The sequence below is a fragment of the Ailuropoda melanoleuca genome, chromosome 2 (genome assembly GCF_002007445.2).
Source record: "Ailuropoda melanoleuca isolate Jingjing chromosome 2, ASM200744v2, whole genome shotgun sequence".
Lineage (NCBI taxonomy): Eukaryota > Metazoa > Chordata > Mammalia > Carnivora > Ursidae > Ailuropoda > Ailuropoda melanoleuca.
The window spans coordinates 170,109,431-170,123,482 of record NC_048219.1 but is presented as its reverse complement, the minus strand read 5'-3'; the positions used below and the strand labels follow the sequence as shown (position 1 = coordinate 170,123,482).

General features: G+C 41.8%; 2 protein-coding genes and 2 non-coding genes across 8 annotated transcripts in view; 1 reads left to right on the top strand and 3 right to left on the bottom strand.

Moving 5' to 3' along the window:
- Positions 1-4,548, top strand: part of GPR1 (G protein-coupled receptor 1) — a 44,344-nt gene extending 39,796 nt beyond the window's left edge. For all 5 annotated transcript variants that reach the window (XM_034655048.1, XM_034655049.1, XM_011226547.3 and 2 more), the window contains one exon: positions 1,378-4,548. In XM_034655048.1, coding sequence (XP_034510939.1) covers positions 1,420-2,490 — 1,071 coding nt within the window. In that variant the 5' untranslated portion in view covers positions 1,378-1,419 and the 3' untranslated portion in view covers positions 2,491-4,548. The remainder of the gene's footprint in view (positions 1-1,377) is intronic.
- Positions 4,549-10,900: 6,352 nt separating this feature from the next.
- On the bottom strand, positions 10,901-14,051 carry EEF1B2 (eukaryotic translation elongation factor 1 beta 2). The gene is made up of 7 exons (XM_011226550.3): positions 14,019-14,051; positions 13,640-13,789; positions 13,065-13,187; positions 12,306-12,432; positions 11,969-12,035; positions 11,433-11,558; positions 10,901-11,102 (listed from the first exon to the last, which is right to left on the bottom strand). Exons 2-7 carry the CDS (start codon positions 13,717-13,719, stop codon positions 10,948-10,950), a joined length of 678 nt encoding a protein of 225 aa, XP_011224852.1. The 5' UTR covers positions 13,720-13,789; positions 14,019-14,051; the 3' UTR covers positions 10,901-10,947.
- On the bottom strand, positions 11,687-11,819 carry LOC117801306. The gene has a single exon (XR_004623823.1). It is a non-coding gene; the product is annotated as a small nucleolar RNA SNORA41 (small nucleolar RNA).
- On the bottom strand, positions 12,113-12,191 carry LOC117801303. Its single transcript, XR_004623819.1, has one exon. It is a non-coding gene; the product is annotated as a small nucleolar RNA SNORD51 (small nucleolar RNA).
- Position 14,052: the final 1 nt, after the last annotated feature.

Sequence of the window (14,052 nt, the reverse complement as noted above, 5' to 3'; positions counted from 1 at the left end):
CTGCCAGGTTCCTCAAATAATTTGAGGTAGGATGATGAATTCAGCGTTAGTGGAATTGAACGTGAGATGTCTCTGAGCAACAGTACATGTTTTGCCCTCTTCATTCTAACCCTACTATAATCCCATATATTTTTTTAAAGATTTTATTTATTTATTTGAGAGAGAGAGACAGCATGAGCAGGGGGAGGGGCAGAGGGAGAGGAAGAAGCAGACTCCCAGCTGAGCAGGGAGCCCCACGCAGCGCTCCATCCCAGGACCCTGGGATCATGACCTGAGCTGAAAGCAGACGCTTAATTGACTGAGTCACCCAGGTACCCCTATAATCCCATATCTTATATGTTTGCCGCATTAATTATTGTAGCTCTGTGAAATAAATACAACTATTAATCTTCTTTCTTCTTGATTTTGAATACTAACAAACAGAAATAACACAAAATAAAATTGATGTAGTTAAAATTGTACCCAGTAAACTTTGTTTTGATTATAAAAATGACTTTAACCTCTTCTTAACCCAGAAAAACTGGTCTTGATAGGAAGGAAAAAAAAAAAGATCACAAAAGAAAACTGAACGTTGGGTGAAATTATAATAGATAAATTTTGGTATGGGCAAAAATAAATAAAACTGATAAATCACATTTTTGTTGTAAATGTAGAAGATAATTAATCCAAATTAATTCAAAACAAAGGAATTTCAATAAAATAAACATTTAAATAAAATTTAGCGGCACTTTATAGGAAATTGATATAGAAATTAAATGGTCATAATCAATTTTACTCCAAAAGATACCTTTTAGCTGAAAAGTCTTCCACACTGATATAATTCTTATGAACATGTTTGCATTCATAAACATAGAATCAAAACATCCATGGGTGCAAAATAGTGTGTCCTAATCTCTAGTATTTGCCTGTGACATCCGGATGCGTGGCTTGAGGAAGCCGTGGAAACTCTCTGTCTAGATCTTAGGGAGTCAGGGTATCACTAAGGGCTTTGAAGTCATCACCATGTAAGTATTTAATTGTTTTCTACTGTATCTTCCATAAAATAATAATGCAGAGTCAGAACCTAATAAATGCCTATCGAATGTTAGATTCCTCCAGTCAGGCCTATAAGCCTTGCAGATAGAGGAATTGCACCTGTAGGGTCAATCATTTTAATTTAGCACTTACTGAACACTTTGCAAAAATGAGCTCTTGCGGTTTTGAGAGTAAGCAGAGCAAAACTGAGGTACCCCAAGATTTGGATGTCTAGAATGTAATCACAGACCTTACCAAAAATTATACTATCTCCATCCAGTTCATCAGTTGAAATATTTTTATCTTAATGTTCTCTGTTCACCAGACATTTCCTCTTTTAAAAATTGTCTTCTTTCTTTTTAGATTTGCTTTTATAGATATCCTCATTCTCCACTTGACAAGGTCATGGAAGATCTAGAGGAAACATTATTTGAAGAATTCGAGAACTACTCCTATAACCTGGAATATTATTACTCCTCAGAGTCTGATTTGGAGGAGAAAGCCCACCTGGGAGTTGTTCACTGGGTCTCCCTGGTGTTATACTGTTTAGCATTTATTCTCGGCATTCCAGGAAATGCCATTGTCATTTGGTTCACGGGGTTCAAGTGGAAGAAGACAGTTACCACTCTCTGGTTCCTCAACCTGGCTATTGCAGATTTCATTTTTCTTCTCTTCCTGCCTCTGTACATCTCTTATGTGGCCATGAATTTCCACTGGCCCTTTGGCGTCTGGTTGTGCAAGGCCAATTCCTTCATTGCCCAGTTGAACATGTTTGCTAGTGTGTTTTTCCTGACGGCGATCAGCCTGGACCGTTATATCCACTTGATCCATCCCATCCTATCTCATCGGCACCGAACCCTCAGGAACTCCCTGATTGTTATTATATCTGTTTGGTTTTTGGCTTCTCTAATGGGTGGTCCTGCCCTCTACTTCCGGGACACTCTGGAGTTCAATAACCACACTCTTTGCTATAACAATTTCCATGAGCATGATCCTGACCTTATTTTGATGAGGCACCATGTTCTGACCTGGGTGAAATTTATTGTTGGGTACCTCTTCCCCTTGCTAGCAATGAGCGTTTGCTACTTGTGTCTCATCTTCAAGGTGAAGAAGCGAAGCATCCTGGTCTCCAGTAAGCATTTCTGGACCATCCTGGCTGTGGTCATGGCCTTTTTGATTTGCTGGACTCCTTATCACCTGTTTAGCATTTGGGAGCTCACAATCCACCACAGCAGCTACTTCCACCACGTGCTTCAGGCTGGCATCCCCCTCTCCACTGGCTTGGCATTCCTCAATAGTTGCTTGAACCCCATCCTTTACGTCCTGATTAGTAAGAAGTTCCAAACTCGCTTCCGGGCCTCAGTTGCTGAGATCCTAAAGCACACACTGTGGGAGGCCAGCCGTTCCGGCACAGCGAGCGAACAGCTCAGGAACTCTGAGACCAAGAACCCGTGTCTCCTGGAAACAGCTCCGTGAGTTATCAGTAGAAGGCTTTTGCTGGCGGGGGGCGGGGGGGGGGATTGCCCTGACCAATGCTTTCAGATTATTTGGTTTCCAAGGTATGGTAATAACCATCTCTTTCTGTTAATCAGTTTAGTGGCATGACATTTTTGTGTGGGTATAGAATTTAAGAAAGATCTTCATTTTTCCCCCTGCAAATTAAATTATCTGTCATTCTTGTTAATTATACCATAGTGGATTAGTCACCACTGTTGATGTAATATCAGCTATGATTTTTTTAATCTTAATGACTTTGAAGTTCTAAATCTGAATATTAAGTAGATGATTAATTCATTTCAAAAATGCTAACGTATGTGCTTAAGCTCACTTTAATTTTGCGCCGGTAACCTTATTAGACATATTTTTAAAATGCAACATGTACCTAATTTCTTTATTTCATGAAATCTATGTACATACATTTATATATTACAGTAGTAGTTGATTATAGTAATTGAAAACATTGTGAACTATTCATATTTAGTGAAGTGTCCCAGAATCTAGTTGCTTAAAATGACAGTTTATTATTATAATATCTCACAATTCTGAGTCAGAAACTCAAGGCACAGAAAGGGGGTTCATCTCTCCGCATCACAAGGTCCAGAACATCATCGGGACTGGGATGACCCAAATGGCCAAGTTTTGGAACAGCTTGTCTCCTCTGCCCTACTGTCCCTTCTCTTCTTTTTCTTCACACAGCTCGTCCAGTATGGTAGCTCAGGGTAGCCAGACCTCTTACGTGGCAATTTAGGGCTCTAAGAGACCAAAGGGGACATTTCTAGTCCTTTTAAAGCCTCTGCCCACCCCTGACATGGTATCACACCCGCTGTCCTCTCTTGGTCAAACTAGTCATGGGCCAGCTCATGTTCAAGGGGAGGTGACATAGACCCTACCTGCCAATGGGGATATGCTCCTATCTCTAATCCCTCATGAAATCATTATCAATATTAACATTCTTGGGAAATTCTGGGTATGTGCAAGTATGTATAAGATTGCTGTAAACACAAAACCCAGCCCATCTCGGAATGATTTCAGAAAAAGAGAGCACGTATGACATTGATCTATTTCTACCTTCTATTCCTCTGTGTAGACGTAGACATCAGTACAAGACCAATAAAGCATATCTTTAAGTCAATAACCTCTTCAACTTTAGAAAGCATTTCATTTGCTGTAATTTCTTGATTTTATTTTGAAAGTTGGGAGGGGAGCATGTGATTTCTTGAATCAGCATCCTTTTTTATTTCATCTCTCAGCTTTTGGAAATGCCAATCTCGGATCACCTGTTGGCTGTGTTCTTTACTGCTAGTCCATAGCAATAATCAGATCTGGTTTCGGAAATTATTCCCCAAAAATGTGTGGCATAACTCAGCATATCCCAAACTTCTGTCATCCCCAAATTTCATGGTTTCTGCCACACCCAGTATGGAGGGAAGGCAGGGAGAGAAGGGCTCATTGTGAGTGTCTGTCCCCTCCACCAGGGGTTTAGGACATTCCCCTCTGGGTTTAGGACATTCCCCTCTGGGTTCCCTGTCCCCGTCAAGGGACAGGCCCTGATTTCCCAGGATCAGGAGAGAAGCTGGAGGATCGAAAATAAAGAGAATTCCTTAGGCTCATCCTTAGTTTGAGCAGATGGAGAGATTCTCAAGGCTGTGGGAGAAGGAGGAGGGTGAGGAGCAGGAAGGGGATTAGGCAACCCAGGGCAGAAGGAAATGACGGACAGGTGGTGTTACCACCTAGGAAGCCAGAGCTCACCAAAGGCCTGTGAAAATATTTGAGATCTTAAAAAAAAATATGATTGGCTCTAGAATACAAAAAAGGAAACTTGAAAAGTCAAAATTCATAAATCTTTAATCACATGTCTATAAAATACATCTTTATGTCAATCAGTCAAATGAAATATTTCATAGTTATATAAAAATATATTTCATATGGACTTTCAGTATGTTTCGGTGTTTGATATGAGGAGTGAAACTTCCAAAAAAATGCTTTAAGGAAGGTCTACAAAGGTCTTTTTTTTTTTTTTTTAGATTTTATCAATTTTTTGACAGAGAGAGAGAGAGAGAGGGAAAGTATAAGCAGGAGGAGAGGCAAAGGGAAAGGGAGAAGCAGGCTCCCTACTGAGCAGGGAGCTCGACAAGGGGCTCCATCCCAGGCCCTTGGGATCATGGCCTGAGCCGAAGGCAGTTGCTTAACCAAGTGAGCCACCCAGGCGCCCCAAAGTCTACAAAAGTCTTAAAGGAACTCTGAATACATTTGAGAATCTAAGGAAGGTTATGGGTCCTTTCTCTAGAAACATGCTTTTTCCTTTCCTTTCCTTCCCTTCCCTTCCCTTCCCTTCTCTTCCCTTTCCCTTTTTCTTTTCTTTTCTTTTCTTTTTTTCTTTTCTTTTCTTTTCTTTTCTCTTAAATCTCTGCCCAGACATGGAGCTTAAACTCACAACCCAAGATCAAGACTCCAGTGGCATGTGACTGACAGTCACCTCTCCCTAGAAACATGCTTTTAAATAAAATATCAGAAAATCCCTAGACCCTGGGCTAAAGACTCTAGTTTTAGTGGCTTTTAAAATAGCTGATAGTGGGGATGTAACAGAAGTCGGCTAGTGGAAAGTAGCAGCCAGTACAAGTACTTCCCAGCAGAGACAGGAGTTCATGTTTTATTCTCAGTTTGAGGGAAGATTCCAAGTGTAGCCTTCGGTGCAAGACTGGGGACTCCAAGCCTCCTCCCCCGACAGTTGGAATTTGGTTAGTGGGGCTTTCCAGGGGTCTCCTGATGAAGAGCGGGATGAATGACTAAAAGGACCGAGGCTGCAGGAGAGGACAGGCACTAGAGCAATTAGGGAAGGAAGTGAGGGAGCCCAGTGCCCAGTTGGCAGGACAGTAAAGAATCCCAGGCTCTCAGGGACTGGGGCATAGACACGAGGAGCCAGACCTGCCTTTTTAATGAAAAGCAGCTCTTTGAAGAGGGCAAGTCCCAGAGCTTCCAGAGGCAGGATATCTGGATTTGAGCTAAGGTTCCAACACATCCTTGGTCTGTGTTCTTGGCTAAACTAATTCAAATTTCTAGACCGGTTTCCCCCATCTGCAAAATGGGAATAACGATCATAGTACGCGCTACACAGGGCTGTTGTGGTAATTAAATGAGGTGATGCAGGTAAAGTACTTAGAGGGGTACTTAGCTCTATACATAACTTGATCAATCCTAGCTGGTATTAATTAGTGAAATTCTTGGCATCTTCTAACCTAGTAACTGCTTAGTAAGTGTTAGGTCCTTTCCTCCTGGATGAACATAAACATTTCGGAGGAAGAATAAGGGAGCTACACAGAGAAGTTTAAAACGAGGTAGTTTATAAGCACATATAGAAGACGATATGCCCAGCGGCTGCAAAAGGCAAAAAGCAAAACAAAGTTTTCTTGAAAGATATATTTGAAGTGCATTTTGAAGAATGACTCCAATTCTAACAAGTGCAGATGAGAAAAGAGGCTTTTCAGGTAGGCGACACAGTAAGGGTAAGTACAGAGGAAAACAGGCTATGATCAGAAAAAATAGTAAAAAAAAAAAAAATGAATAGTCCCATTTTCTAGGGACAGAGTGAGGATAGAAGATTCACAGGCTGGTTGTCCAGCCTGAAAAGTAAGCCATGGTTCCTCCATGTTCTTACACATGGGCAGCTCTTTGGGGGGATGAATTTAAGAAGTCCATGAACATTTTCCTTTGATTTCTACTTTACTGAAAACTATGCAGGCCAGTGGCATTCCGAACAACAGATGCTCACTGGGGTCATTTCTTGAATGCATCTATTACCATCCATACAGAGCGCGTAATGAGAAAATGTGTATATCTGTCCCAATTTCCATTTTGAATTTACCCTTGTGTGACTTTATCTTCTCACCCTCCCTAATTGAGGATATGAAGCAAGGGTAACACCAATGAAATAGGATTCAATTGTCTAAAAGCAGGGGTGCCTGGGTGGCACAGCGGTTAAGCGGTTAAGCGGCATGATCCCGGTGTTATGGGATCGAGCCCCACATCAGGCTCCTCCACTATGAGCCTGCTTCTTCCTCTCCCACTCCCCCTGCTTGTGTTCCCTCTCTCGCTGGCTGTCTCTATCTCTGTCAAATAAATAAAATCTTAAAATAAATAAATAAATAAATAAATAAATAAAAGCAGGGATGAAGAACTTTCTTCATTCTATTGCCAGCCATGACCTGGCCGAGGACCCGGGTTTCAGTTCTCTCTCACTAGGTGAATAACCAGGAGGTCATGTTTCAGAGTTCAGTTTCCTCATCTAAGGGGTGATCACAGTGTCTGCTTTGCTTATCTCATAGCTTATAATGGGGCCCAAAACAGACAATGTGTATGAGGCATGTTTTTGTGTATTTTTTTGCTCTTTTAGTCTAAAGACAATAATTGCCATTGCCAAATTGGATTTGTTCAGGGGGAAAAAATACATGTAGATCCCAAAAAATGAATGCAACTCCTTTTGTATTTCTCTTTGTCCGTAAGCTTATCTTTTCATAATAGGGAAAACACTCTAGCATTTTTCCATGTTGCTCTAGCCTGTCACTTTTTAATTATATTGTTTATAAAGTACTTCATTGAGTGTATATGCCATAATTCAGCCATTTCCATTCATGTTAGGACTGTAACAATCCTTTTATTCACATGCTTCCATCCATACCACCTCCAGGTCAGAGCTGTCTGCCTTTGTCATTTTCTGGCTGGGAAACCTTCAAGTCCCCCCCCCCCCAACCCCCCCCCCTCCCCACTGCCCTCACAGAAGGAGCCCCTCTGGGTGTGCAACCTGGCCCCACCCTATCTTATCCCAAACAGACACTGCACAATCCAGCCAAATTGATCTAATTGCCTTGTAAATGTCGCTTTGTCTATTCTTATTCCTGTCTTTTATCCCCTCCTGCAATACTCTTTTTTCTTTTCCTTGCCTTTCTTTTTCTTTTTCTTTTTTCTTTTCTTTTCTTTTTCTCTTTCTTTCTTTCTTTCTTCTTTCTTTCTTTCTTCTTCCACAAATTACTGATCAAGGTCCACCCAGCTCAAGTCCCAACTTCTCCAAAATATGTTTCTTCAATTCCAGTCTTTCCTGACCCTCTGAACTTTTGGATTACTTGCTTGATCACAAAATGACTAATTTTTAACAATTTTATGTGTGTTCGAGCCACCTCCCTATTGTAATTCTCTTAACTCTTCTTTTGTATTTTTATAGCATATAGCATATAGTGTATTTTATAGCATAGTGACACTGAATGAATCATTTTTAATTCCCAGCCTTGTGTGAGGGATGACAAATAGGAAAAGTAAGTACGGTCTGAGTTGCTGTAATCATTTATGGAGCATACCAAAAAAAAAAAAAAAAGCTGGCCTCTTTTATCTTTTGTTAATACTCCAAAGCCAGAAACAAACCAAAAAAATCTCTCTCTGTGTCTACCTATGCCTTCCGAGCCCATTGGTTCAAAAACAGGTTATTCAGTATACAGGCACACAGGCAAATGTGAGCATTGCTTAAAACAAGAGAAAACTGAAAGCAATCTAAAGCTCCAATAGACTGGCTAAATAAGATATGAGACAATGGATTATGTAACTGTTAGAAAACGAGAAAGCTTTGTAAGTACTGGCATGGAATATTCAAGATATAATTTCCAAGACATCCAAGTCTATTTTTATGGACAAAGTAAAAGGTGCAGAACAGTTTGCATAGTATGCTACAATTCCTTCACGCATATGCTCACACTAGCTCTGGAAAAAGCTAAGAACCTGTTGACATCGGTTGCTTTTATGGAGCTAAACAAGAGGCCTGGGCGAGGGGGAAGGGGAAGGACAACACACAGAGACTTTGCTGTATAACCTCTTGTTTGGAACTATGTGACTGTATTATCAATTTTTTAAAAAATAAAATTAAAAGATACCACTAAATATATTTATGTGAGGCTGTGGAGTCAAGATTTTTAAAGTCACATGCTTCATTTATCATTTTAAGGTTTACAAGACAGTTGTGGTTTGAAATGACCATTCTAAATTTTTTAACTCCTTTTACCTTTAACCACATTTTTAATCAATAGTTTCTATCGTTTTTGTTAATACTTCTCCCAGCTATTTGGTGCTCAATCCCTTTAACATGTCGATCATTGTGAGTGATTTGAGGCTACTATTCACTAATTGCTACATCTCGATCTTTCCATGGCAACATTTCCAGAATGCCCAGGCTCTGGTTCTACAAAAAATGAAGTGCTGCCCTCTGCTGGCTCTCATGACGCTGACAACCGGAAAATTTCTCATGACGTTGGAAATACTGCTTAGTGAAGATGATCGTAGTCATTAGTACATAAGTGTACCGATTAAATAAATTTTCTCTCAAATTTAAACAATTTCCCACATTTAAGGTACTCTCCCATATAAAGAAAATCAGATTGAGAGGTAAAGAATAGCACTGTCTGGTTTGGCTAGACCTCAAAAAAATCATTTAATCTCTTTGGTCTACAGATTAGAGACCACAAAATAAGACTTTTAGAAGTCATGGGGCGCCTGGGTAGTGCAGTTGTTAAGCGTCTGCCTTGGGCTCAGGGCGTGATCCCGCATCAGGCTCCTCTGCTGGGAGCGTGCTTCTTCCTCTCCCACTCCCCCTGCTGTGTTCCCTCTCTTGCTGGCTGTCTCTCTGTCACATAAATAAATAAAAATCTTTAAAAAAAAAAAAAAGACTTTTAGAAGTCAATAATTCTTGGGGCAGCTGGGTGGCTCAGTCGGTTAAACATCCGACTCTTGATTTCAGCTCAGGTCTTGATCGCAGGGTCTTGAGTTCAAGAACTTCTTTGGGCTCCTCGCTTTGGTGTGGAGCCTACTTAAAAAAACAACAAAAAGCTGCCTTCACCTACTTACCTGCAGCACTACCTCATTACTGAAGTCCCTTCACCCCAATAGGTTCTGATACCCAAATCCAAGTAAAATGTCCCACTCAGTCCCCACCTCCACCCAAGCCAGGTTTATGAACCACAGCCTGGGAATCAGTTACTTGTATAACCTTCCGATGACACAGTGCTACTCAAAAATCACATTCTCAAAAACACAGATCAAGCTCTCTCTCCATCAGGGCACCTGGGTGGCTCCGTTGGTCAAGCATCTGCCTTCCGCTCAGGTCATGATTTCAGTGTTCTGGGATTGAACCCCACGTGGGGCTCCCTGCTTTTCCTTCTGCCCCTCCCCACTGCTTGTGCTTTTTTTTTTTTTTTTTTTTTTTTAAAGATTTTATTTGACAGAGAGCTTGCACAAGCAGGGGGAGCAGCAGGCAGAAGGAGAAGCAGCAGGCTCTCTGTGGAGCAGGGAGCCATACTTGGGGCTCCATCCCAGGACCCTGGGATCAAGACCTGAGCTGAAGGTAGAGGCTTAACCATCTGAGCCACCCAGGTGCCCCTCAAACAAAAACTCTTAAATGAGCTCTCCCTTAACAGTGATTAAGAACAATCTTCAATTTGCGATACTTGGTTTGACAAATGGTAGTCATTTTAAGGTTTTGAGAGAAGCACAGAATGCAATGAGGGGCAGAGGGAGAAGCGGACTCCCCACTGAGCAGGGAGCCTGACACCAGAAACCTCCTCCCCCCGGGGGGTGTCATGACCTGAGCTGAAGGCAGACACCCTAACTTGAGCCAGCCAGGCGCCCCAATGGTTAAAATAAATTTTGGGAATTCTTCGACCTAACTTCCCTCCTTTAGTACAACCCACCTCCTATGTATTGCTTTCAAGTAGGATTTTTCAGTCTGGAGTAACTCCCAACTTGAAGATCTTAACTGAAAACAAATTACTTAATCGGTCATTGGTCCATCTCAACGTTTAACATTCCCCCCCCCAAATATTTCAGTAACTATTCCAGCAAACAAAGGACATTCACTGTGTCCAGTTAATCCTCTTAAGCACTTTACATGTACTGACCCATTTCTCATCATTAAGGTAGTTCCAACATTTCCATTGTGGAAAACCAGCCTGGGTATTACTTTGTAATTCCTTGCAAAAAGCCCAAGGTCTGAACCATTATCTACAGGGCTAAAAATTAGTTGAAATACTTAATCCAAAATTTTCACACGTGAAGTTTATCTGATTTCTTTTGAAAACAAAGCAAATATGAAACTTGAAATACTGTGGTAAAGCGGTATCCTTGTGCACTGGGTATAGAAACTATACCAAGATTGAGTCCATGTCTATTAATTTGTTTATAAAATCTACTCAACACCTACCTGTATTCACAGTATTTATGATAGATATTTTCCTCCTTTTTGGGCTAAATATCTAATGATGCTGACCCAAATTTATTTTTATGAATTATATTATCCATTGAATTTCTTCCCTCAAAATAGAAACCACCCTATGTAAGAGTCAAGAGCCAACAGTCGTCTTTTAAGGTTTTATTTAAGGGCAATGATCTATGATGTAGATTTTAGATCTTATTAAAAGCAGCCACGTCCATGGACTGCACATAGTCCTCAAAAGCAGTGATCCGTTCCTCCAGCATATCTGTTCCAACTTTATCATCTTCCACTACACACTGAATTTGAAGTTTTTTAATTCCATATCCCACTGGAACGAGTTTTGCTGAAAAAAAAAAAAATCAAGAAAAATCTTAGTCAGCAAAGTCCTATTGATTAACAAACATTCTTTTTTTTTTTTCCCAAAGATTTTATTTATTCGACAGAGATAGAGACAGCCAGCGAGAGAGGGAACACAAGCAGGGGGAGTGGGGAGAGGAAGAAGCAGGCTCCCAGCGGAGGAGCCTGATGTGGGGCTCGATCCCGTAACACCGGGATCACGCCCTGAGCCGAAGGCAGACGCTTAACCGCTGTGCCACCCAGGCGCCCCGATTAACAAACATTCTAACTATGCGACTTCCAGATGGCACTTTCAAAAAGCAAAGATTGAACTCACAAGAGCCCCAGACCAAGCCGTCTGCCTGAATGCTTCGGACGCACTCCTCTAGTTTTGCCATATCTGTCTCGTCGTCCCAAGGTTTCACATCTAATAATATGGAAGACTTGGCAACAAGCGCAGGTTCTAAAACATGGTACAACCAGTATTCAGACACTCAGTTATGTTTTTTCATTTTAGTTGAAGACACTTCTAAAATCTTAATGTTTCCTAATGGATCATCTCCACAGCCAAACAAAACTACAGAATACATCTTATGTTTGTTACTCACATGCCCACTTTCTGTTGTGCTAAGAAAGAGGTGTTTAATTGTTTAACAGTTTCTTTCCCACAGAGGAATGCCACAACTGCTACGGCAAGAACAGCTGCAGACCAGTAGCTGTGGAAGTTTTACGAAGAACCACCTATACAGCCTTATAAATACTGACCTAGTCAATAAATGCGGACGCAATTACTTTGGAAATCAAGCTTCAAAAAAGATTACTCACATTATTATGAAATGAAGTTAAAGCAACACTAATTATAAAATGACCTACTTTTGGCTTTCTTTGACTCATACTGTGCAAGGCGTTCCTCTCTTAGCCTCTTCGCTTCTTCGCTTTCCTACAAAGAAAAATTAAATGTTTCACAAAGCTGGTTGTTCTTCAGCTTAAAGTTAGTGGAACCATCACAACAAAGACCAGTTTCATCAGAAAAAAGCAAATCCATCAGGAGCTCAGCCGAAAGATGGTGATTTGATTTTATTCATCATGTAACCAGTGAGAATTTTTAAAGTCAGGTAGTGAAGTGGTGAAACCAGAATTCAAATCCAGGCAATTGCACCACAGAGCCTATGATTAAACTCACTGATACACATATTAATTTATGCCATACCTCCTCATCATCAGATCCAAAGAGATCAATGTCATCATCATCTTTACTATCTGTAGCTCCACTTCCTGTGGTGTCTTCCACATTAGCAGGGCCATACTTGCCCAAAGCTTTCTTCACTCCTGGAAGGCTTGAAAAAAAAACTCAAGTTCAACCACCACTAGGTCGGTATGTCGTTTTTCAGACAGTACACGAGAACTTGTTTCCATCACTATTTACCAACAGATCCCTTTTGTACTAAGAATTTACCCCTAAACACTCCCAGGTAAATACTTTTGTATGTTTAACTCCTCACCCAACAAACATTAGCAGCATGTGAGACATTATATTCAATACTCACTATGATTTACTCTTTCAGTATGAATATTTCTGTTTGAGATTTCATTAAGTATGCTCAGTTCCATTCTTAGTGAACTGGAGTCCACTTCCCCAAACTTCCACCCTTGTTGGCAGTTTCAGAAGAATGGCCAAGGACTGAATGAATGAGCCACCCTCTCACCCCAGAGGTGGGCCCCCCAGGTCAGGGTCGAGGCACATTGTCAGGGCACTGTGGGGAAAAGTTGAACTGCTGTTGTCCATGTTCTACCTGTTCTGTGAAAAAATGGAGGACTTCAGTCTCTTGGCCTTCTAAAGTCACAAAGATAATTTAGCTTACAATATCCCAAACAAAACTAAAGTAGCCTGGGTCCAATTTTGTCAGGTGAAAATCCAGAGTTTAAGCTTAGAAAGCGTTCTGTTCTTCAAATACAAAGGTAATTTTACCTGGCCTTTTCCTTTTCGTAAGACTTGATGTGATTATACCAACGGAGGGCATGATACAAGTCGGCAGGTGGGGGGCCGGAAACTGCTTCAAATACTGCCACGTCTGCTTGTGATGGCACATACCTGTCGAGGATACAAAAATTACACACGCCTTTAAGAGACCATGTACAAACCCAGAAATAAATGAAAAACGCCACATCCATCAAACTAATTACTGTGAGCTGGCCCATTTGCCACTGGGCAACCTAAGCTGCTGTATTTATTTTTTTAAAATAAGGTCAAGATCAGGGACCATGTGTTTGGTTTTCCGCCCTACCCTGGGAATCCCTGCCACTTCGTGGACCTCCAAGTTGGCAATCTCTGACGGAGGCCTATAGGCTTACTTCCACAAGCCGAGTGAACAAGGGGGAAAACCTGGCTGAATCAAGTCAGTGGAAAGAAAGCACATGTTTAACCCTTGGCCCCTCGCAGCCCCGCTGCCTTTCCCCCAGGGGCGGCAGACGCCGCGCCACGTGGCCCGGACGCAGCGACCCGGCCCCAGCCCGGGCCCGTCCTCGCCCCGGGCCCGTCCTCACCCCTCGATGTAGCTCTTGTCCGCTAGGTAGTCGTTGAGCACCTGGAGGCCGGCGGGGCTTTTCAGGTCTCCAAAACCCATGGCGTCGGCTGATCCCAGGAACCGGGCGGCAGAGAAGGAAAAGAGGAGCGGAGGCACTCGGCGCCTAGCGCTAAGAGGGAAAAAAAAAGGGCCGCAAAAGGCCGGAAAATGCCTTATATAGAGACGGAGGCGTTTCCCTCTGCCGCACCAGGTCAAAGGTTAAGGGTCAAAGTACGTTAATATCCTCACTCCTCCACGCAAATTCGGGGCCTCTGAACTGAACAGCCCACCAATGATCTGCGGGTCTCTCTTTGTGTTTAGAAATAAATTAATAAAAGGGGTATTTCTTAAATTAGTACCTCCGCGGACCCGGAACACTACAGGAACCGCCCC